At 36.0% G+C, this 26,075-nt stretch overlaps 1 protein-coding gene across 8 annotated transcripts in view; it reads right to left on the bottom strand.

Moving 5' to 3' along the window:
• SBF2 (SET binding factor 2) overlaps positions 1 to 26,075 on the bottom strand; it is a 234,386-nt gene that overhangs the window by 4,704 nt on the left and 203,607 nt on the right. For 5 of the 8 annotated variants that reach the window (XM_069016756.1, XM_069016760.1, XM_069016758.1 and 2 more), the window contains 9 exons: positions 20,372 to 20,556; positions 17,809 to 17,985; positions 14,831 to 14,932; positions 13,539 to 13,724; positions 7,505 to 7,631; positions 6,532 to 6,659; positions 5,764 to 5,997; positions 1,462 to 1,566; positions 212 to 405 (listed from right to left, as the gene is read on the bottom strand). In XM_069016756.1, coding sequence (XP_068872857.1) covers positions 212 to 405; positions 1,462 to 1,566; positions 5,764 to 5,997; positions 6,532 to 6,659; positions 7,505 to 7,631; positions 13,539 to 13,724; positions 14,831 to 14,932; positions 17,809 to 17,985; positions 20,372 to 20,556 — 1,438 coding nt within the window. Of the gene's footprint in view, positions 1 to 211; positions 406 to 1,461; positions 1,567 to 5,763; positions 5,998 to 6,531; positions 6,660 to 7,504; positions 7,632 to 13,538; positions 13,725 to 14,830; positions 14,933 to 17,808; positions 17,986 to 20,371; positions 20,557 to 22,656; positions 22,729 to 26,075 lie in introns of all 8 variants that reach the window. The other 3 variants (XM_069016753.1, XM_069016754.1, XM_069016752.1) reach the window with 1 other exon arrangement.

Genomic DNA, 26,075 nt, shown 5'->3' with positions numbered 1-26,075 from the left:
TTGCACATCTAATGAAAGGGAAGGGTGAAGGATGCTGGTAGGAGACAGAGGCCCACCCACTGAGACAACTAAATGTAATCAAATTCAAAAAAGAAGAAATAAGGTAGCCACAAAACATTCTGTGCACATGAAAATTTCATTTCTTCCTAAGGCAGAGACTTGCATCAACCTAATAAAATATTCATAAATACTGTCTGATTATTCAGTTTACCTATTTTCATCATTCTTTGATGTGAAATGATTGTACAGCGTCGTTGTTCTTCTGTCTACTCCATTAGAGGGAGAGATGCTTGAACTCTGCTCCTCACCCAGCCCACTGTCAGGTATTTCCAACAAAGACCTCTTTTGATAGGAATGCAGATTAGGTGACATCATCCCTGAGGAGCCAGAAGGATGTCTCCGGAGCTGAAAAAGAGGGAAATAGAAGAAAAAAGGTAATGCAATGTGTCTTGCATTGTGAGACTGTCTCAGTGCTATACTGATAATAAGTACATGGTACAACATGTAAGTTGGGAACTACTGTGAGGCCAAAAAAAGTCTTCCTAATACAAGTCAGTGCTGCCTCAGAGAAGAAGCCAGAGGGATGGCAATTCCCTACATTTCTTAAGCAGAAGGGTTCACAAGGTGTAAGAAATCAGTATTTCAGAAAAGCTTCAATATATTCCAGTGACATAATGTTGAACAGTGTTTGCCTTGCTTTCTCAGAAGCATCTAAAACTAAACAGACATTTGGATACAATAAATTTTCCTGATTTCAAAGGGAAGGAAGGGGGGGAAAGGAAAAACTACAGCTTCCAAGAGCTACTTTACAGATCCATGTCATTTTAGTAAAATCTTGATAACCTGGAACAAGAGGGATCCTGAATTTGGTCCTAATCTAAATGACAACACTCTACAGATACAGTAGCTCAAAAGCCAAGCTCACAAAAAGCAGTATCTAGCATTATTAGTGGTGCACACAGAGAGCAGAGAGGCAGACGCTGACTTAGAAAGTATCTATATTGTCAGCTATTCGTGTTACCACTGTCAGGAATCGGAAACAGAAGCAAGAATATTTCCTATCCATACTTAGAAACTATAACTCCATTTAGCCATGGAAACACCTTTATTTATCCCTGAAAACCTGTGATATCCTTTTGGCTGCTTTCAGGAACTGAGCTTTTTTTTTGTACTTCAAGAATCTTTTACATATCTAAAATCATACAATTGTGCATTAGTAAAATGCTCATTTTATCTGTATGTCTTAATCTACTCTGGAAAAGCAATTATATGAATAGAACAAGTAAAAACATATTTTTCAACATGAAGAAATAAAAAGCCAATATCACGGGTCAGAACAACATATTCAGTTTTACAAAAGCAGTATTTTACTCCAAGAAATACAGTGATTTTGTCAGTGCCCCAGGTAGCCTATACAGAAGGAATGGAATTATTCTATTGGACAAGTTCTTTTCTACTTACATTGTCTTGTCTGGTGTCATCCTTTAGATTCGTTTTGACCCTTTCCCACAAAAGCTGCCACCTCTCTGGGCTCTGATTTAATTTACTTTCCAACCTTTCAATTTCCTGAAACAAGTAACAAGGGTTTCCTTAAGAATAAACATTTCTAGCTGATCACTCCCTGCAACCATTTTTATACAACCATTCTCTCATCAATGTTTTCACACAGTGAACCTGCACGCCGTGTTGCCCAGTAAAGCTCAAAAGCCTTTGTCATTTGAGCTATAAACTGAGATCCATCAGAATCAGGAGTCAAAGGCCCCCAAGGACAGCATCAGCCACATTGTTCTTCCTCCATGTCCCAGGTTGGAGGAGCCATCAGGCTTCCAATTCTCCCCCAGTTCTCCTGAACACACAAAATTCAACACCAACTGCCATAACAGAAACACAACACTGATAAGGACAGGCTGTATTTTATAAAAATATTTACAAAGAACAAATTCTGTGCTGTGACACCAACACTGTACATTGCCAATATTAACATTTACCCTGGTTTATAAAATGTGATACAAAGCTGTAATAAAAGAAGGAAATGAAACAGAAAGATTTATTCAATTTGGATGCCAAACTGTAACAACATGTTCTTGTGGAACTTGGGAATATGACCTATGTTGATAACCTCCAGTTAGGGTTATTTCCTGTTAATAAGACAGTGAAAAGTTAAGTAAAAAGAGGCAATTTTATTAGTTTATGTTTACTTGTGAACACTCATTGATATATTTGTCAAGACTTTGATGTATGGTCCATATCACTTGCCATTCTTCCTTCCTGCATTTTTACTTTCAGCAACTACTCATTATGAAAATCTGATTATTCATGAAATAAAATTAAAACCTCTATTTTGCAAATTCAATTAAGAATTAATGATAGAGTAAAAAATTGCCACAGGAAATAGACCCTTCATGCTATATAGAAGCCAACTAAACACCAAGACATTTATTTTCCAAGTAGAGAAAGTAATTCTCTACTTACTTCTACTCTACCTAATAATTAAAGTAGATTTCATAATTTTGTCCAATTCCTATTGGTATTTTGATTGAAAAATTCTTCAAGAAATTGCTATTAATTGAAAGACAGAAAATCATTATACTTTTAAAGTAAGAAAACATTTTGATCAGGAAATTAACTTCTGAACTGAATTTTGAACTCTTAGGTGAAAATAAGAAAGCTAGCATTTTAAAATGTAACAGGAACAAAATATTTCTACAAACTTCTCCTTGCTGAAGCTAAATTAGGAAACTCCAGAGTGAAACTAAATGTAAGAAATGTGGCTTAACAGCAAGAATCAAACCAGAACTTGTAAATACTGAAGGTAGCTGAAAGTCACATATGCTCTCTTTCTGCTAAGAAATAAAACCAGAATATCTTTGTTTGGAGTATTGTCTCAGGTAGATAAAAAAATAAGGAATGATGAACACAAGCCAGACTAAAGGCTTCTCTAGATTACTTGTTTCTCTTTCCAAGTGCTGAATGGAAAACACTTCTGGAAGGGAGACATAAAACTGAATCAATTTACCGCACACTTTTTAAAGTAAGATCTTTTCCAAATTGCTGCAAAAGGATATAAGCTCTTTATTGCTGTCAGTTAGTCAGGTTTTAATCTGATCATTCTCCTTCTGCCCTAGTCTTGACTTCTGAGTATGAATCCTTCCCTGCAGAATCTGGAAGTAACTGAGACTTGTTACTTAGCAACTGGGTCACATTCCTTCTTTTTTGGCTCCATAGTGAGTAGTGATTCCAGAACTTAAAATGAAAAACTTACATGAAAAACTTTCAACAATCTCCTGTATATAACTTGAAAAGTTAGGACTAAATTCTCCTTTAATAGACCCCATGTAAAAAACATACATGGCAATAAATCACCAAGGCTTACTCTTGCCCCTTCAGTTTTAAATTTTACGGAAAGCAGCAGATTTTTTTTTTTTCCCTTCCATGTGTGGAAGGGACTATGAGTAAATTCATTTCCTTGAAAGAAAAAAAAATCCTTAAATTTATATCTCTGGTTCATCTCCTGTTGTCCAGGCTTACAGGGACAGAAATATATATGTATAAAAAGAAAGGTTACAACAAACTAAATTGTAAGAATATCCACTTCTTGCAATTAACAGTTACAAGCAATTAGCATTATCAGAAGATCTGCTAAATAACCTGCTTTGGAATATCTGAATGGTAGAGACAGGAGTTAAATCTGCAGCAGCTCCAGAACTCTGGAGACTGATCACCTCCTTTGCATCCACAATGTGTCTGTGAGTGCACACAGCTTCATCTCTCACAATTCTTAGAAGTACCAGAATCTGATCCAGTCTTAAAAGAAGAGCACCACCATGAAAATTCTGAATTAAGGCACTCAGTAACTTCTCTGTTTCAGCTTTACATCCTGAAATGCACTATTTAGTTTTCAATTGAAAAATATCTTTAGAACAAACAAATTTGGGCTTATCATTATAAACTAACCAAGAATCCATCTTCCCCAGTAATTTCCGATGCTAAATATGGTCTCAGTTGAAACATTTTTTGGATACCAACACATTCTCAGTGGATTTATGATTAAAGAGAGGTCTTTCTCCTACATCAGCAATAGCCCTAAATTAACAACTTGTTTTAAAAGAACGCTCACTTTGCTTTTTAAACTTAGAAGAATATTTTTGTAACCTTTATACAACCTCTCCAAAGTCTTCCAAATGTTCTCTCCATTGCTATCTTTTATTACTATAATCTAATTCACAAATAACATTTAAACTCTATAAAACCTGACCCACATATCTTTAGCCTATAATATGGCTAATTTCCCTATTATATGGCAGTTTCTCACAGCTGTGGATATGGATAGTCTGGCGTCTACCCCAGGAAGAAATGCAGGGGAACATTGTTGTATTCCTGATGTGCTTCTGGCCTCTGGTTACCTGACACCAAAGCTCTCTCTACTTTGCTGAAGAATCCCTGAAATGACCCCTGCTGACAGGCTGCTCCTTCTTTTCTTTTGGGAAGTTACAAGCTCTGAGTTCTGACTGTCTTATTTTGAGTCAAGGGGGGGTCTTACAGATTCTTTTTAATTTTTTTTTTTAATTGGGCATTGTTCCTGTGTTTGATCAATTATGATTGGAAGGAGCAGACCAAAAGGAATTTGAGGAATGTGCCAGAATAAAGCTAACTCTCTATCAAAATCTAAAAGGACTCACATCCTTTCAGAAGCTTCCTACATTAAGACTTGCTAAAATCATCTTTGATTCAGGGGAATTGGGGGCTCACAGCATATCCCAATTTCCCAAGCATTGCAATATTGGGCTCCATAATCCCACCTTTAATGTAAGGTAAAGTCTGCAAAGTGTTTTCAAAATAAAACACTGCACGTGGTGATGTGGTTTTGGACACACATGTGGCTTGAAATAATGGAAGGGAAGAACGCCCTTGTCGTTTTCCTGTGCTACCAGTTATGATGATAATCAAATGTTAGGCTGTTAATTAATCCTAATCAACAAACATCTTCATCTTTAAGACAAGACAGATGTTAAATCACTCTAAATAACTACAACAAATATGATAATGGGATCATTTTTCATCCTTTAATGAAGAAAGGACAAAACCTAGGCAGCCTAAGTGTGCCCAAACAAGAAAAAGCCAAAATCAAGCATCTATTTCAGGTACCAAAATATTTTGAAGAATCTAAATTTATCAGTTTGGTTCTAGTAAACATGAATAAACTAAGAGCAATCATCATGGAAAGCTTTTTGAAGCAATTTGGGCCAACATGTTGAGTTTATCTTTGTGTATCTGTCTCCCAGTTGTTAAAATCAACAAGTGCCAGATTCTATCTTCTGATCTGTCCAAAAATCTGGGTTGTTATTTTACCACACACCTACTTTAAAATGAGTAGAAAGAGGTCAAGAAAGCGAGATTCACCATTTGCCCAAATGAAAATAGCTGTTCTTGCATTTCCTAGAAAAGGCAAACTAAAATTTTATTTATTTTTTAAAAAAGACAGTGAAAAAATAAATCCATGAGTAGTTATTAACTACAGTTACAGCGTACTCCCAGGGAAGTGCTCATTCAGGACAACATCAGCTTTGCAGGAAGTCTGATTGACTCCCAGAACCACCACCATATCTCCAGATCAACCAGTCAGTCTTACTAAAGACCTGCTTTGACATCTGTCACGATCCTTTTAATAACAGCATATCTGTAAGGCAATAACCTCAATAAAAAGTAAATATGAATTTCATGAGCACTAGAGAACTCACTGTTCCGTGCAACACAAGTACTTACATTTAAAAGGCTGGTGATGGCATCAGGCTGTATTTTTTTTACATCATCATAACATGGCCACACTATTTTCCTCTTAGTCTGAGAGACTGAACCATCTGTTTGGTCGTTTTCTTCTGAAACACTGCATTTTGCAGGTACCATGGTCCAATCATAGGAAGGACCTGTAGCCAAAATCTCTTCTACATAATAATCCCACTTTTTGAGGCTGGACATATTTACATTTGGCTTCAGTGCCTGTTTGAAACAAGGTGTTGTAATGACATGAAGGAAGCCTTTGAATTTCAGACTTACAAGACAATACCTGTATTTTCCAGATTATTCTAAATTGAATTCTACAATGGTGAGTGTACCATGAATTTTCTAAAATTATTCAAGACACAGCCCGACCTAGGGGACATACATTATCATACAAGACAGAGATATATATAATGTGATTCAATCAGATTGTTATGAAATGTATCCCACTATGACTCTAAACTCAGCTCCCCTTTAAAGAAAATTTTAATAACAATTCATATAATTTCATGAAATCAAACAAGGAACCTCATTTAGTTCACCAGGATGTAAGAATACACATTCCAGAATTTGGCCCTTTAAATTACATTTCCATGACTTTGAGATACTGCTCCAGTCAATCAGGTAGGGTCAGTTTTGTCCACCAAATACTTAAATCAGTTAAGAACAATTAAGATATCAAAATGTACTCAAGGAATCACTCAGAATAACCAAACACCTGTATTTAAAAAACAAAACAAAAAAAAATCATACCTCTATTTCAGTAGGGGCATAGAGGTAATTGAAGAAAATAGGGCTCCTTTTGTGCATCTTTTCAATACAATCCCAAATACAAATTCCTTTCTTGGCATGTTTATCTCCTTTATCTTCAAACAATGTCCCTGGGGAAAAGAAGAGCAGCAAAAAGATAGCTTTATATCAATGCATAACAAATGCTAAAGCACAGCCTAAAGGAACTTCACAGATTGAAGGTATAGCAAAGTCTACTATCAAATGCCACTGCAACAGGAAATAAATAAAGAAGATATATAATAGAAATTAACTTTGTTTGCAAATAAAATGGTTGCTCAAGTCTAATCTGCCCCACAGCTACACCAGCTTTTAAGAAAAGCATTAGAATTGACTGTATGCCATGAGAACCGGCCCACAAAGCAGAGAAATTTGGAGCAGGTTTTAGTGAACAAGTCCCAAGAACAGCCTCGGCTGTGGTTATGTAGCCTCAGGAAGAGGGCTCTGAGGGCAGGTAAGGCCTTGGAACCAGTAAGGTTGCACATGACAGATGGAGTAAAAAAGAAAATATAAAAAGAGAAACACTGAAGATAACGCAAGAGAAAGAAGTGGGAGGTAATAGATGGAAAGGTTTTTCTTTCTTGAAACTTTATGCACTCTCTGATGGATTCCCAGAGACTGTTTCTGTTAAAAGAAGGTATTTAGTAGGGAAAATGGAACTATGTGGATAAATGGCTAAAAAACCCTGAGGTATGACACTAATTTCTTCCACTTTCTCTTAGTGCCATCAGGGGCATGGCTCAGGAATCACTGATGTGGAAAATGCTACATGTTCTTGACCTCCTTTTTGCTTTTTAGATCTGAAATGTAATTCATTACATGGTCACCACGCAGTTATTGGACCATTGTAACCCAGGCAAACTTTTTGTAGATCAAATATTGAGGAGAAAAATAACAACTACAAAAGCAATATGCAATACACAAAGATCACACATACCATGTTCTAGTCTTTCATAATCTGAATCCAGAAGAAATGTTTTAAATCGATTTGATATGTGATGAAAAGCCAGAAACTTCAGATAATATTGATTGAACTCAAACTCTGTCGGGTATTGGTTATGAATCTAAAAAATAAAATTAAAAAAAAAAAGAAGGAAAAAAGTGGGTATTGAGGTATAATACAAATAGATATGTGAGAAATAATAAAGTGAAATGACAGCAAAACAATTCCCCCGTGAATGCTGAAAACAAATGGCAAGTGTCACACAAATCCTTCTAACATTTTGTCCTAGAATATTTTTTGGCTAAATAAATTAATGTAGTGTCTATGCTGCAAAAACATTTCAGAGCAGATAGAGTGAACTGTATAGTAAGCAGTGTTATACTCTGTACAAAGCCCATGATTCTTTCAGGAAATCCAACTGGATATAAATCTTCTATGATAACTCTTGAGTCACCATGTAACTTCACAGGTAAAGATGCTACTCCTGGATGTGGCTGGAATTCAAACCTTAACTGGAAGGTTTCACAGTGGATTCCTTGCTATTGCTCAGAACTCCACGAGGCAGACACGTAGAGAGACAGTGCTGCAAATGACATTCCATCTACCACTCCTGAAACAGTCAATTTCTCAAGTACTTGCTAGTCCACAGATATTTCTTCCTTTTCAAAACATGACCCAAAATACTGCAGTATGAAAAAAAACCCACATTGAGGAAATGTCTTGCCATTATTCCTCTAAAACAGTTAAAAACTATGCCATTCCTTGAATTGCTACCCTCATTAGGCTATAGCTCTAACTCAGTGAATGTCTCCAATATGAGTCAGGAGCTGATATTTATTTAAGAAAACTATACAAGATTATCAGAATACAGCACTGTGAAATGGCTGGTTCTTCACAGCTGGTGTAAGATTTTAAGCATGAAGTTTAATATTCATGGCAAAAAGAATTTAGCATTAGTTACTGATATTTATATTTGATATCCATATAAAATGAAAGATTCTAAAAATCTTGATGAGAGAGTGCCTGAAGAAATTTCATGTGCTAATTTAAAATTTACTCTTCAAATAAGTTTGACTCATGATCTTTATTTTCAGAATAAACATGGCAATTAAATGAAAATTCCTAACTGCAGTGGAAAAAAGTACAGTTTGAAATTGAAAAAGAAATTGCTGACTGAATTTCACATTTGAAGTATGTCCCACTGTGCTTTGCCTAGCTTCACATCAAACCTGTAATATACCTTTAGTTCTGCAATCTTCCCATGCCTTGTATTTAGCATTCCCACCACTCATTTTCCTGTTCCATATTTTCTTTCTAATCTCTTATCAGTTTCTCTCTTAACTTATCAGTTACTCAGTGGGGATTTTTTCAGTACTGATGGGAACTGCTATTAAGACTACTTGAAGCTCCTTATATTTAGATTTCCACACAGACCAGCTAAATAAAGGGGGGGAAAAAGTGTTCAGCAAGTGTTTTCTACTGAATATACAACAATGACAGGAAAATCCCTTGAAAGGACCTATAAACACCCACACAGCATTTCAGACAGAGAATCTGTTGTTATCATATCTCATTATCTTGGGGCTGGGTATTTAAAATGCTAAAATACTTTAAGATATGTTAGTTCAATATATCCACTCCTATTTAATCCCCATTTTCCCCCTGATACAAATACTACATTCCTGCACTGACTTGTAAAATAAAGCTAAGCATTTTTTTTCTATGATAAATTCAGGACTTCAATTTCATAGATGAATTAAATATTTAGCTCTCTTAATAAAAAAGAATTTTTTTCAAGGAGAAGGTTTTCTTTAATATACTGTAAGAAGGAAAGGCAACATTCTGCTATTTGACATGAATTATATACAGGGTCTTAACTTCTGCTTATAGTCCAATAATTATTTTAATACATTTAAGAGTTACAAGAACAAGCTGCTGATAAAATCTTATCATGGATCTTAAAGTTGTGGGTGATTCAATTTTTGAGATTTCTGGATGCAGAAATATCATAATAACTAGAAGTTATTTAATTTACTTTTAAAGAGAAAACAACTATAAAACATTTCTTTCATAGAGGCAAACAATGCAGTAATTGCTGTTGTCTTAATCTCCATAATATATGAACATTCAAAACCTGATTAAACCTATATGTGTTTTTAATATTATGATTAGAGAAACTCAGCATTTTAGAGTTCTTTTTAAAATTACCATGTTCCCACTGAAGTATCTCCTGATCATATTTAATAATCTTATCGATCTATCAGCTTCCCTTAGTTTTCCAATACATTTTGGTCTTTTAGTTGCATTAAATATCAATTTTTACTTAGCATGAATGAGCAATCCAGTACTCCCAATGCCCTGTGCTGGTCATCACTACGAGGCTACTCCTGCAAACACTGGAATAACTGCACACATCTCCCGGGGGAGCAGCACTCACCTCCTCTTACACAGGGCGCTGTAACAGAACTCCTTACTGAGCTTAAAAGAAGTCAGCTCTACAAAATCAGCCTGTTTTGATTATATTTAATAAATTACCAAATAGATTCAGAAGAAAAATAAGAAAAGCTTCCTGACTGACATCACTTGCATAGTCTCCTTAGAAGCAGAGAAAGTATCTGCCAGATGCTGCTATTGTGAAAGACTGATTTTGCATTAATAATTCAGCTGACACCTGGAGATATTGGCATAAACAATGACTTTTTATAAGATGATGCAGTTCTAATTTAGGAATCACTGCTTCATTTGTTTTCTCTGTATCTTTAGTTTAACCCATGACATTTAATGCATCTACTGGCTCTGTGATAATTTTCTTACTGCACCTAGTATATTTCTAAAGGTTAAAAATACTTTGAAAGGACCAAATGTTTGCTTCCAGTTAATGGGTAATTTTTAAAAACTGATCATAATATATAACACTTCAGGGTCAAGTTGCAACCTAATTGGATTCTGTAATTGTGTAACAATTTGCACAGAAACCAATGAAACTTCACAGAAGATTTCAAGCACAGATGTTAAGAAAACTTATTTTTTATGGTAAATTCATACGAAATTTCAACCAATAATTTGACTTCAAAAGCAATTTCCCTAGAATTTACAACCATGCAGTTAGAATTTGGTAACTCAATACTGTGCCATCATCATGAGTTAGAAGAATAATCTAACTCTAGTGCTAGAAAAGTTAGTCAGAATTGCATTCTCCATGGGACTGTAAGTCATTTAGCTTACAGATTTTTTTCTAAAAACAGAGAAGTCTATATTATCAATATTACACTGATTATGCTTCCCATGCCCTGTCTTGGATGAAGATAACACTTCAAAAAGATTATAACCCCTACACAGCTTTATCTTTCCTCATAGGAAATTACTGTCTTCTTCAGATTGACAAGCTGAACTGCTTCTAATGGTCCTTTCTACCAAATCTTCCCAACATTTTGGCTGGGAAAAGCAGGCAGGCCCCCAAGAACCCCTGATCTAAGAGACTGGAAGGGTGGCATCTCCACCAGAGCAGCAGTGCATAGCTCTTGATGGGCTGCAGGAGGTACTCGTCCTGCTGACACAGCTGCAGCCAGGGGATATGCACACAGCTTAAACTCACGAAGCAGAAAATACAGATCTCTCTGTAAAATGTATCTGTTAATAACCTGTATATTTCATAAGATAGTCAGATGCCTGCTGAGTGATATGCACCAAAGCTGCTACCTGAGGTGAATTACAAAGGAAATGTTCTTATATTTCCTCGACACATTCACATGAGTGCAGCCTGAGGCAAAATCGTACCTGACAGTTGTTAACAGCAGGGGTTTATCCCACTTTGCATTTCATCCTAACTTTCCAAGGTGGGATGATTATAATCCACTATTCCGTGTCCTTAGAACTGCAGACTGTGTTAACCTTTATTCAAAGTAAAACCAAGAATTCTGCCATGAAGAAAACACAGTCCATTCTACTTCATGACAATAAACCCAAGTCCTTGAATTTAATTTTTAACTTTCTTCTGGATAACCCATTTGTCTTCCAAAATTTGTGTCATCTCTGAATCACCTGAGAAAGAAATACTGCATGGATAATTTCCTTGCCTTTCTTAATGACAACTTTTTAAGATTTATTACAGTAAAACTGAAGCAAAGTGTTTCCAGGGTCAGAAACAGGATGTAGGCTACGTCTACATTAGCAAGTAATCAGAAGCAACCCAGAGTAGACAAACAGACTGAACTCAGCAGCTGGAGCTGAGGTTTCAGCAGCCATAGTACACATTCATGGTTTTACCCAGACTAACCTAGTCTGGTTGAGTGGATGATTCCACCATGCATTGATGTCCCCAGTGGTTTTAAGCTAAGTGACAAATCACTAGCTCAGATCTTCTACGAGCTAGTGTTTAGTACATATCTGAAGCAGAAATTTTGGGTTTAAATTCTTCCCAGAAAAACCTAGTACATATGCAGCAGACTAGCATCAAAAAATGGTAAGGGGAGATGCTGGAAAGATTCACTCCAAATTTACACTACTGCTTAAAATCAGATGTAGGTTTACTCCATTCTGCTAATGGATGCTGTCATCCAATCAGCCAGTTTAAGCTTAGAGAAGACACTGAGAGCAGGTAGAATACAGCACCATGACCAAGACAAATGATTAATTCACAGAACTGAATGAACCACCAGGCAGATGGGTATCAGTACTACAGCACATGGCAATTTTGTCCTGTTGTAGCCACTGCAACCAAGAACATGGTTTTATTCTACTTCAGAAAAGGAGCAATAACCCTAAGCCTACTGTAAGAAAAAGTGTGACACTTGGGCAGATTGACCTCTTTGAACGAAAAATGCAGTACTGATTCTCTCTAGAGTAATCTCCCAGTTTTAAATAAAAACCAACCTATGACCACAACCACTGGGAAATGGATGAAACGGAAGATGTGACAAAAATTTCTAAGGTTTTCATAAGGGGAATGCTGTAGGAATCAATGCAAATTCCAAGGTTATGATTTATTAACTTCTGAGACAGCAATAATGATGGCTGTTGGTGTTTAAGATTGGGACACAAAGAAAGTTGGGGATTTTTTTCCATAACATGTTTTTCAGTAAGTCTTCACTCATCTTCTTATAAGCTCATTCATTATCAATCTGACATAGATATATCTGAAGATTGTTTTCCATTGCTTTTGCAAGTTATTTAATTTGTGGAGTTTTCTTCAGGTAGCAGAGTAAGGCTACTCACAGACTCCTCTTTCACGCAAATATTCCCTATGAATGTGTGTTCCCAGTAAAAAGGCTGGTGCTTTAACAGTTATTTTCTGTGGTACACAGTCATCCATACATTTTAACACAGGTTAATAATGTCAAGGAAACTTTCAGCTTTTTCAGTGAGAAAAATCAGAGAAGTGGAAAAGAAGGACACATGTACAAGATGAACTATGCAAGCACCCCTCCTGTATTTGCATACACAGAAACTCTGCAAAGAATTTTCATTTAGTGGTTTGACATGAAGAAAAGGACAGACTTCAGAATTAACCCGAAATGAGTATAATCTTCTTAACCCAACTTCTTCCTACACAATGCAGTTGTTGGTGTGCATCTTCTTCTGCACATGTACTAGACATAAAAATCAGAACATCTGAGAACCCCTGGTTTATAGCTGTCATTGCTCCCAGAACTGGTGCAGTACAAGGCCTCTTCAAGGCTCATCATCAGGCACAAGGAATTAAGAACTGTCTAGTCAAGGTCACACCATTCCTCCTTCTGAATAAAGGACTCTAAAAGCCAGTCATAACTTAAAAAACTTCTATTTAAAACCTCTACACAAACGACCTTAATAGATCTGTACTACCAAGCATCCCTCTGAGTCTGCTATGTGTGGATGGGTCAGTCTCCTCTAGACAACCGTTCCAGCACTTCTTGAGGTGAGATCCATTCACTTTAGCAAAACCTAGGGAATGATGTTACTAGTCTTCTCTCAAACCCGTATCTATAACATCTGAAATGACATTTCTTTATGAAACCTTCTTGTAAATGAAAGTTAGAGGTTGGCTTACCTGATGCACACAGTCTAAGAACTGTAAGAAAACAGGAGCAAATCCACTACCCTGACAATTGAGGGTCAGATTACTGCGTTGACTGAATTTATGACCAAAAGAGAGCCATTCTTTCTCCACCAGCATTCGGAAGCCTTCCAGTGTCCTGTAGAAGGGATCACTGAGTAACTGCACCAGAGATACCACCTAGATCACAAGACAGGATATTCTGTGTTATGAGTCCCAGAAGTTAGGAAAAACCTTTAGTAAATGAATATAAACATTCAATACCCTGTTTATTGTTCAAGAAAACAAAAGCTTTCATATAAACTCAATGACAAGTATTTTATCACATACATTAAGTACTTTTATAAAACAAACCAAATAATATTTCAAATGAAAAAGCTTCAGTTACATTGAGACTTTATGGTATCTGTAGAAGTAAAACCTAAGCAGCTACAGACTTGGGAGGAGACTACAATGCTTACTACATTCAAATTGAAATAAAACGCCTTTTACAATAAACATTTAAAAGATAGTATCTGCTACCTCAGCAAATAAAGCATGAAAGAATTGGTCCTGAGGGCTACTTTAGAGTTTTTGCACCTGCCAACTGCAGTCTGTTTTTAGAAACAGCATCTCAGGAGACTTTAAAATGCAGCACAGCCTTCTTGCACTTCCAGCTAAGTATCTCCCCTCTCTACTCTTCATTGTTTGGCAATGATTCCAATAATTATGGTCACATTCTTTTGTGTGTTTGTTTACCTGGTATTACGATGCTGGCTGCACATGAAGGTTTTATTTACTGGAATTATGGATATCTGTGTTTCTCTTCTGAATTATGAAGCAGCAGCATGGACACAACGCATCTATTAAATCAGGCAGCAGATCTTGATTCACCTAATTTGTAGTTTGAGGTGATCTGTCCTTGCAGCAGGTATTACAGGCACTTTGGCACAAATTTAGTTTTCTTCCCGTGTGGTCTCCTAAGATCACTTATGGAAAGTGAATGGAAGAGAACAAATCCCTCCCGTGTCTAAACTGTGCTATGTTTAAAATGGTAAATTTAGAGTTGTGGCAGTGGTTAGCTTTCATTCTTACACATGGTCAGGCGCAGGAATGCAGATGAATTCATTTTAAGGAACTATTTCATGATGTAAATTGCACATGATTGCAAGGATTCATGCATTCTGGTTTCTGCCACAACATAAATTTATTCACGTCATACCGAACTATCTGTCACTTGTGTAAAAAGGCATTGCCTGTGGTTTTTCTTAATATTTAACTATTTCAAAGTTTTTATAGCAGCTTACTTGAGCAGTAATATCCCAGCCATCTTCCAAACAAACCATAACAGAAGAACCATTTTCCAGGAGTTCAGAGATGATCACACCCAGTTGCATTATCCTGTGAAGCTATAAAGTATTATGAATGAGTAACACGCTCTAGATAAATCTTTAGAAAATATAAATAAAGAGAATCTTTTAATATTTAATATTTAAAAATGTATTCCTGGATCTACATATAGTACAGAAAAATACATTGATGCAACTGATTAGGCAACAGTTAAATGTAACAGTCTAAGGATTTCCACCTGAACTACAACAAAAATAAGGGAAGTTTTGAAGATAGGAACTAAATGTATTAAAGCCAATGAGTACTGTAATAAAATAGCTGTCATAAAAAGGAGAATGGGAACAACACAGCCGACAGATTTACTGGAGAGAAATTCCATCCTGGGCTTAACACTAATATAATTTCCTGTGAAATGTTAAGGTTCCATAAAGTCTCTAAGTACTTTGATGGGAGAACCCATGTAAGATATTTACAAGATAATATTACTAATATCCAATCCCATGGAAGTTGGAAATTAATGAATTGAACAATAAAAATAACAACAACACCACAAATGATCAAACCACAAATGTAAAAACAAACTGAGAAATAGTTTAGATAGTTGGGCACACAAGCAAAAATGTATGAAAAGATGACACTTTAATTATTTGCACTTTAATACTCATTACACAATGATGCTAAAATAAGCAGGTTAAAGAAATTCAGGTGAATCTGAGCGATTTTATCTTACTATGAGACTTCACATTATTATTACTAAAAAGAAAAATCTGTATGATGATTTTACCATTTTTGTATACTATGACAGCACTCTTGGTAAACAACATAATAGGTAATACATAAGCAATTCAGTTTTTTACAGCAGAGTGAAACTGTTCTTTTGCAGCACTGAATATAATCCAACCAACAGAAGCAATAGGAAAGATGAAAGCCTGAAAGAAGGAAGAAAACAGTATAGGAAAACAAATAAAAGATGGCAAGAATCATGTAAGATCATTTAGGCAAGGAAAAAAATAAGTTCAGAAAGTACAAAAGGCACAGGAAAGTAAGAAGAAAATTAAATTGAAGAAAATAAGAGGAAAAAGGATCAACCAAACAACAGCTAAACCCTAGAAAATTCATCCATATTCAGGACAGTCTGCTTTTTTTCCTCTTACAAAAACTGCCGAATATTGCTACAGCAATTGTGATAGAAAACCCTTGACCCCTCTGAGCAGTCACAGAGCCATTATTTAGAAAAAACCCAACCCAGACAGACTAATTTTCCTGCAATTTTTATAGGAACAGATTGAAAATAGAACCACTTTTAAAACCAAGCTTGTTTATTCTTCTACACTTTCTTGGGCAGTAGAATAGAAGGCAGGCTGTTTTTCCCATCTTTAATGAGGAAACTGATATGGAATCTGGTTTTACAGATTCATTGTTAAAAATGCAAACCACTATTTTTATAATTTGTGTTCAGAATATAGGGCAGCATTTCAATTTTCTTCTATGCATTCACGTTCTTATAAATAGACAGTTAGTCCATACAGTGTTAAAATCAGTAATGTTAAACTTCTATTGCCCAGAAGAGGAAAGCAGAATACAATAAAAACATTTCTGAGATGACAGATCTATGTTCTTTCAGGGGAATAGTAGAAAATGTGCCAAATCAGTCATAATTTAACTTTATCAGTCATAAATTAGCTTTATCACATAAGTCAGATATGACATGATTTAAACCACAGAAATGTGGTTTAAATGTAACAAAGCTGGCATGTCACATTATGTCCTAGTCCTCAGCAGAGTGATGAACTCAAAGAAAAGAATGATCCCCTTCAATATGCCAAAAGAGAGTAACTCCAGTGTTATCTGCCCTTCATCCCTGGGCTGCTACGTTTTATTTCATCAATTCAATGATGAAATGAAATTAAATTCATTTATCTACACTTACCAACTTGCTCAAACACTCTGTGATTGAAAATGTTCACATGATGAGGAAATCAAATTTTTTCATGCTCTCCCCCACTTCTCCCCTTCCTGAAAAGCTCGGTGGCCAGACCCAGCCATGACCAGCTCTGCTCACACCTCAGGGAAGAAGTTAAGCCACCCCTTGCAGGATATTTCAACCAGGAGTGCATTTTCTGATGTGTAATAACTGACATGTTTCTCCCAAGTATTTCCTCCTTAAGAGATCAGCATAAGTTTCTATTCTGCTTTCTGTGATTAATGGCATTTGAGAAAAGTATATTCAGCAGCAGATTCCAAACATAACAAGCAGCTGTTAAAAAACATTCACTGTAATTAAAGTGGTTTTAGATTTACAAAGAGCTGGCTTTCCCACATCCTTCTTAATTTGAATCTTGCAAGTTTGCTCCAGTCTTGCCTTGGTTTGGTTAATATTTATGTAAAGGAATATGAGATAGGGAAATAAAGGTATAGATTCAGGGAGAAGACCTCAACACACAGAGAATCCTCTCTTCCCCACAAACACTTCCCCATATCCCACAACAGATGTTTGGTTATTTTTTAACTTGTGCATATCAAAATTCAGGGTGGGAATACATAGGAAGAGTCAAATACTGGTTCTAAAATCAAAAAGCTCATTTACTGTTCCACACTTTTTTCTAATTTTTAAAATATATAAGATAAGAAAAATAATTTAAAACCAAGACCACGAATTTATTTAGATAGAAAACCCAGTCATCTCTCCTTTGTGTGTTCCATGTTATAAAACATAAATTTTGTTATAAAAATGCCTCCCATATTTGTAAATGTTATGATTGTGTTAAAATAATAATGCTTACGTAATGCCAGAATTGATAACAAGCAAAGTGATCACAATGAGCAAAGAACAGCTGGTTAGAACACAATAGTCCTCTGTCACAAGAGCTTGGAATTTATTTTGTGTGAGCAGCACTGCATATAGATTATCAGAAGTACCTGTCAGATAAATTACCTGTGGGAACCACTCTGACTCCCCAAGTGCTTTGAGGAATGTTGCCTCAGAATCAGTAGGAATAGTGCTGGGAACACAAGCTCTCATCAGCTTTTTAAAGCTTGCCTTTGTCTGTCGGATGTCACTGAATTCAACAGGAACAAATTCACAATTCAAAGCAAAATCAAGTTTGAACCCCTGTATGAAAAGGACAACAGCAGATGTAATTTAAAAGGGAAGCATATTTTTCACTGACAGTCTCCTTAAATCCCAAAGTCTTGCCTGCTTTATTGCTAAATAATTAATTCCTCATGAAAAATCTGTGCAGCTAAACACCTGCCCAGGATAATAAAAAATATAATAAAAATCCTTGCAATATGTACCATAATAAAAGTATCCAGCTATAACCAGAGCAGCAGAATGTACTGCACAGCAGTCATATTTTCAATAATAATAATAATAATAATAATAATAATAATAATAATAATAATAATAATAATAATTCTAGCAGTAATAGAGGTGAAAAAGCTGAGTGACAATCTGTTCAGTTGTTTATACACAACATAATGTGCTGCCTTTAACATTTTTAAAGCAAATCAACAATAAACAAAAAAAAAAGAAAATATCTGTACAGATGACATATGAACAGTGCAGGACACCTTTTGGGAGTTCAATAAAGCAGAAAAAAGTAACCCCCACACCCAAAAAGAACCCTCATAACTGCAAACCAGCTGACTCATCTAAGGAGACACTGGACATTGAGGGAGTTGTTTGACTGAAGTACCTGGTTCAGCACAGAGCAGCAGCTGGATGGTTTTCCTAGCAGAATTCCTCATGTTTTACTTAACTTACTGCCTTTAGCAAAGAAGCAGTAAGAGAGGAGGACTGAATTAAGAGAACAAGTTAGCTGACTAACAAAAACCCCACCAAAACCCAACGGATTATGATGAAAAGCATAATATGGAGAACATTATTAGGAAAAACAATTCTCAAGTATGAAGAACCTCACTGAAGAGGTTCATGCCAAACTTCTTGAGTTTTCTTCAGAAATTGCTTTCATTGAATTAAAGCTGGCCTGCAAATAATCTTCATTAAGCTCCTCCGTAGAATGCCAAGCGAAAATGTAGGAAAGTGAAAGCCCGGCTTTAATTCCATTTATATTTTGGCATGGTTCAAAAATAAATTCAGTAACTCAACAATGGTAATTTGTAATAATGCATGACAAAAGCAATTGAGGAAAACAGCACCATTTCTTTAAAATGTTGTATATTTCTGTTTTCCTCATCAATTTATGTGACGTGGTATTTAGCAGAATAAAGCAGTAGTTTCTGCTACACAACTTTAGATGCGTGATTGAACTCTTCATTTATCATTCATTAAGAAATCAAACAAACAAAAAATGGTTGTTATTTTTGGATTATAGCAATTTAATTCTATGTACAGCATGATGCCTCCACTTCCTGATGGAATATAATTTCAGAAAGAAATGAATAGTGATGTATTTTCCTACTACCAATAATGGTTTCTGGGCCTTTTGTATTTCAAAAAATATGTAATATTTTTTGTATGCTCACATTTTGAATAAGAAAGCAGAAAACAACTGTTTTTTTAATCTTTGAACACAGAGATTTAAAAAAAAAAATCTGAAAACATTTTCAGAAAACAAGCAAAACTACTAAGAATTAGAGGACATCTGTTTTTCAAGCAACTGAATCTAAAACATTAGATCTATGAAAAAATATGTACAAAACTGCAGACATCATGGTCCTCTTCATGTATTTAAATCAGAAGTTCTGGGCTGGTCTTACTCTCATCAGTTTGGCTTTGGGTGAGTTTAGCCCTGCCCACAGTAATGAAGGTTTCCTTCTCTGATAATTGCTTCCCTGACTAACAACATTCTGTCTCCTTCATAACGTATTTCAACACATCAGGAAAAATAAAATTGCACTTTAAATTTCTGAATTAGCCCGTTTCATGTTTCCCAAAACAGAAACCACTGAGCTGAGGACTCAGCTGAACACGAGATGAGCAGCCAGCAAGGTCAGAGGACAGAAGTGTGTATTTAGGTATCATTAAGTGTGGCTCTGAAAGCAAGAACTTCCAAATGCAGAGCTCCACTTCTCTCTGGCCATCTGCTGTCCATTTGGATCTCTCAGCTCAACTACACATCAGCACTTCACCAAAAGTGGCAAATAGAGCTCTGTGCACAGAATTTTTGTTGAGTTTGAGCCTGATCTTTAACTGCTCTTCAAGACAATTTAGTTGTTTTAATATTAAATATCCAATATTTTAATATTAATGTTTAATATCAAATATTTATTATGATATTTAATATTTTAATTTGGGTTAACTTTGTTGCATTATATAACCACGGAGCTTGATTTTCACCCAGCCCAGGCCCCACTTAGTAATACAACATTAAATGTTATCCTCCATATGGAAATAATTTCCATTAGACTTTACACCTTTAGGACAATTACTCATGCAGCTTATCTAGAATATTATTTACTGTTTCTAACAACATGAGAGTAATTAAACTCAACCAAATAAAACTATGTTACACATAGAAAAAGACTGCCATTACCCGTAACTGAGACTTTTCTCCAAATATATAGAGGGCTGCTTGTCTTCTCAAAAGCTGACTTTGTAGAAAAGAGCTGCTACTGTAGGGAGGGGTGTTATCTTTCCCTGCAAGTCTTGCACCAACATCAATGAATGGAGTCTGAGTGTTGATAAATCGGTTGCTTGAACGAAGACTCGCCCATACACCTTCATAAGAATGAAGAATATTTAAAAACCTCTTTGTGTGAGGCACTGGAGATCAGAATTACTAAGACATATGCTTAAACATGTCACATGCATCCCTCACAGGACATAATTAACAGCATGTACTGGAAAAAAAATTGGTTTGTAACAAAAATTATCAAAACCATCCTACTGCATTGTTGTTTAACTTAAGACACTCATCTAACTCTGTCCACAGCTTTCTACTGTAGAGGAAATAGTTGCTATGATATCAGTAATGTGGTGATAAATCACAACTTGCAAATAGTAGTGTCCATGTAAGTGCATGGAAATGAAATTTGTAGAGGAACAGAAATCAGAAAAGTACAGAAATCCCAAAGCTAGCAACAACATGAGCTTGAAACAGTGCAGTGTGATGTGGAACCACGGACTGCACCTGAAAAGCAGCAATTTTTGAATGGCATCACACCAACATCCCAACAGCACTTTGAGTTTGCATGTTGTACACCTTGCTGCTGCAGCTCTGTTGGCACTGCCAGGGGAGGAAATTCCTACAGCACACAGACATGCTCTAATCTCATCATGCTTGAGAGAGTTTTGGTGATTTTAATGTAAGATAAAGCAGGGATAAACCAGATTGCCAAGGCCTGTTTAGTGCTAGAAGAAAAGACAGACAGTAAATATTTTTCTGTTTCTTGTACCTCAATTAATAACCAGGATCTCGTGAGATTGTTTTTGTGTGTGCACTATGAGGCATGTGAAAGGTATTGGATTCTCAGAGTATGAATAGCACTACTTGAAAATAAAATCCCTTAAACTACACTAAATTTGGCATCCAAATGGCAGTGTGAAATTCTTTATCCCAATATGCAGTAAATCAGATTATCAGAAAAGACTCTTGTCCATAAATCTGTAAGGCAAGATATCCAAAAGAGGCACCATAAATACCTCATTGTACTAGAAATTTAGGTACAATAGGACCAACACCCACCCCTCTTCAGGAAAATCCAATAATGTGCATAGTTAACATTTCTTGCATAGAAGAAAAAAAGATGCAGATAACAGTAAATTCCACTGAGATAGCTCAACCAGCAAAATAATTTTATTCTATTTTTTAGAAGCAGGATTAGGTTTCTATTAAGAAATAATTCTGTATGATAACCCTCAACAGAGACTTGTCTGTACAGCTTAGCTTCTCTGCCCGCCTGGCTGCTAGTCTGAGACGTGAGCAGATGAACTGCAGCAACTGAGAATGGCTGGCAAGGAGCTCTGAGTCAGTAACAGCCCTCAACAGCTCCCACTTCACAGCCAGCCACTTTTATAAAACACCTCATGCAGTAAAGCAGTGTCTTTAGCACAAACTTTTGTTCCACAACTCAGCTACTACACATGAAATAATAAAGACTTTAGCAAGCAGAAACCATGGCAAACACTTAGTAAGAGAAATAAGCTCTCACTCATTTGGTATGAAAAATGCAAGCTCCAACACCAGATTGCTGTCCTCAAAGATGAAATGTACAAAAATACACAGTGACACTTTGGAGCATTTCACAAATGCACCCATCATTAGCACTTGTGGCACATCAAAAGCAACAAAACTGGCTACAAATACATGCAGATGAACATGTTTACCAGCATGGACAGCAGTGATTAAAAGGCACAATTATGTTTCTATTGTAATTTTGCCTAGCAGTTTATTTTTGTTTGCTTTCGTTATTTGGCATACGCTGTATCGCGACTTTCTGATTTGACAGTAATCAACCTTCCCCTGTTCATTAACAATAATTATGGAAAGAAATTCATTGGCTAGATAGTGGTATTTCTTAGCTATTTTACTAAAGCAGTAGGAATACTACAATTTCCAGAACTGATTTCTAGCTGTTTAAAACTTCCACAGAGAAAACTTTCTACATACCACTCTGTGTTAAATCACTGTCACTGCACATACATTCGATGGACAAAAAACCTCCAGAACATAACAAAACCACAACGCTGAACTAAAACCCCCAGAATTTTGTTAATGCAGAAACAAGGCTTTCTGTCAGTATCACTTTAGGATGAATTAGGACACTGCAGCAGAAGATGGTAGAAAAGAATGGGCTTTCAGGACACAGAATACAGTACCTTGATGGACTCTTTCCTTAGTTGCTGATTTGGAATTTGAATGAGTGAAACATTTATCTCTGTACCCAAGCACTGGCAGATAACAGTTAAGACAGAAGGAGGAGGAATGGAATGCACATTGCAGCGAAACACATTGCAGGAAAGAAGAAAAGGGTTACTTATTAATTTCCAAAGATCAAGTATATATTGCATTTCTTTATAGTACATGATTTATCAGACAGCACAAATCTTAGCCATCACAAGACAAAACATCAATCAAGCCACAAAACCAATATAAAATGGGAAGGAGGTATCCATTTATCAAACAGGAATAATTTCCATTGTCATTGCAATAGCTTCAAACATGTAGCACAGCCATCATGTGCTTTTCCATAATTATAATATCAGAGGAAATGTAATGATTAAATCATTCTGATGAATACTTTATTGAAAGCTTCCATCCAGCTGAAAGCTAGTTTAATTAAAAATCCCAACATTAATGCCTTTTATAAAAAACTGGTTTAGTCTAGGGACATGAAGTACATAATCTGATGGACCTCAAAATGAAAGCAGAATGCATATTAGTTCTATACACCTACAAACATTTTTAAAGGACTGTGTACAAGTATATAATTTAGCAAACATGTAATATCTACCACACAAAAAGATTTCCTCTTCCCTTGCAAAAATCCTCATTTTCAGTGGGACCCTTATATGTTTATCAGTGCATATATCTGTGGCTCAAAACCCACATCAACACAACCAAGTCCTTTTAATACAAATATTCGATTAAATCATACTCAAAATGTTAATGTTTTCTGCTTTGAAAAAAATTCTCTGAGCTGGGCCTGTATATATTAATTATAAATATCCTAGTATTTTTCCAATAGCAGCAGAACATACTAAGAAAACTTTTTATTCTGCTAAATTACACAGCAATGCCAGGTAAGAAGTGCTGCTCTGCAGAACCACACTATACTTACAAAGTAATACAAGAGGAAAAGCTATGGCTTTTGTGTGAACTTAAAATTCTCATGAAAAATATCAACCAAAAAAAGGTCAAAGAATGAAAATATATTATGAAACATAAGTATTTGACCAAACATTTCAGATCAAAACCAACTTGACTGAGCTTTGGGCAGATGCTTCGTGACAATGTTCCAGATAAAGTAAAAAATCATTCTTGACACAGACACAAATATTCAGGACAACTGATGAGTGTTCAGAAAAATGATGGTTTTAAAAAATGAGAAATACTATTCACGCACTATTCTAACTTGTATTTTAAAATGTATGTATTACAAATGTATTGTCTGGCACAAAAATTAGAAAATGTAATTTTCAACTGGTGTATCATAGCTGAACCTGGCTTTTGAGCCCTGGTGTGTGTGATAATAAACACAAGGAAAGAAAGAGTGATCCAGAATCCAAACCACAAAAATACAGCTATTGTATTTTGCACAGTGTAGGATATAATCCATAGCTGCTTGCTGTTTCACATGTGAAATATATCTATATGTGAAAAAGTAGTGAGAAACTTTGTGATAATGGATTTGAGAACAATTTTAGAGATTTTATATACTCTATGTATTTTAGAATTTCTTTTAAAACAATTGTATCAGCTGATCTAAAAAGCCTATTGTTTACTTCTCTCCAGGGAGATATTCCCTTTCTCTGTTCCCTCTTCCCCTGTCAACTTCTCACCTTCACTTGGGCTCCCACTGTACTTGTCAAACATTCTTATGTTTCAGCAAAGTCCTCATGTATCCTGCTGAGCTGTGAACAGACACCTTTCAGATACCAGGGCAGGTGTGGCAGCCATCCAGCAAGACACAAGATAACTTTCCTGCCCTCTCCTGATTACTGCTGAAATTTAGCCAAGGGATTTCAATGTCCAACAAAACAACATGTCTGTGACCCAATACTGCCTTCAGGCTCCTTTTTTCTTCTCTGAGTAGCAACAAACTCATCCTATCACACTTACCACGACCTCTAATCCTAGAAACCAGCAGCAGTTATTTCAGTAATCCCTTTATCTTCAAAAGACAACTTCCACACAGCAACCAGCGAGCTTTCCCTGACTTATCTGGAGCACCCTCGCTGCCCCTCAGCACCACTTGGCTGTTGGTGCTTTTGTGCTGGCACGAGGGGATGGAACACAACCAAACCTCTGCTGTCAGCCACCCAGCACTGCCACTGCTCCAGTGCTCAGCCAGGCTGGGAACAGCCACCACCTATCTGACAACTGCAGCCACTATTCCCTCCTGCTCTCTTCAGCCCCAGCTATTTCACCCAGCCAATTAAAATCACCACCTTTACTCATCTCCAGCTACAACACAACGCAGTAGCAACACAGTGAGCACAGAACATAAACGAAACTCTTAGATAAGAAATATGAATTTACTACGATGAATGAAAATACACAGAATTCTCCATTCTTTGGCAATCCCCGTGTCCTCTCCTGCCCTTCCTCTCTTCCCTTCTGCTACAGTTCTCACATCACTTCCCCATACATCTCTGAGCATTTTCCTTTCTCCCTCCTTTTCACGTCAGTCCTTCTTTCATTTCCTTAATCCCATCCCACCTCTTCTGGAAGTTCTTCTCCATGAAGTACTTTTATCCTTCCCCACATGAAGCTATAGGTTTTGTATCACACAAGAAGATTTAGGTTGGAATGGACCTCAGCAGGTCAATGTAAATCTAACTATTTTTAGATGAGGTATCAAAAGAGAAGAAACACAACTTTTAGATATAGCAATATAGATATTAGATATAACTGTAAAAGGAGCCTTCATAGCTAAAAGGTAATAAATCAAATATAAAATGCTCCCTTTTAGGGAATAGATTCATCATTATTTTAACAAACCTAAATGAAAGGAATTTGGTGCACTAATTTATGCACATGTTGCACACAAAAAAATCATAACAATTTCATCAGACTAGAAGTGTAGAAGTAGTTGGAATCTCCTTAACAGAATGAAAGGTTCTTGTAAAAATGACACTGATGAGCCCCTGTAACTAGGCATAACTATTTCCAAAGAATGCACTGTATCTCCCTACTTACAACACTTGGCCGTGTAACTCCCTGCTACTTTGAGTAAAATTATTCACAGATTATTTGTAATGTTATGAAGCATCAGCTAAGCTTCAGACATACATTGGAATGATCTGTAATTGCATATTCTAAAGTCTATTAAATGCTTATATAAAAATATGCATTTTGAGGCCGTACACAGACAAATCAGAAATATGGATGAATCCCAATTTATTTAGAAACATAATCCCTATTTGAGTGCTTTAATTTTTCACTAATTCCAACATGAAACCAATTTTATTTCAATGGTGAGTAAAGGATTTGAACAGAAATTAGATACTTAGATAATGTTACAGACTGAGACCAATCTAATTTCTGTTTTGTTGTTTCACAGAACAATGAATCA

This window comes from Aphelocoma coerulescens, chromosome 5 (genome assembly GCF_041296385.1).
Source record: "Aphelocoma coerulescens isolate FSJ_1873_10779 chromosome 5, UR_Acoe_1.0, whole genome shotgun sequence".
NCBI classification, from domain to species: Eukaryota; Metazoa; Chordata; class Aves; order Passeriformes; family Corvidae; genus Aphelocoma; species Aphelocoma coerulescens.
This window is presented reverse-complemented; position numbering and strand designations above follow the sequence as displayed.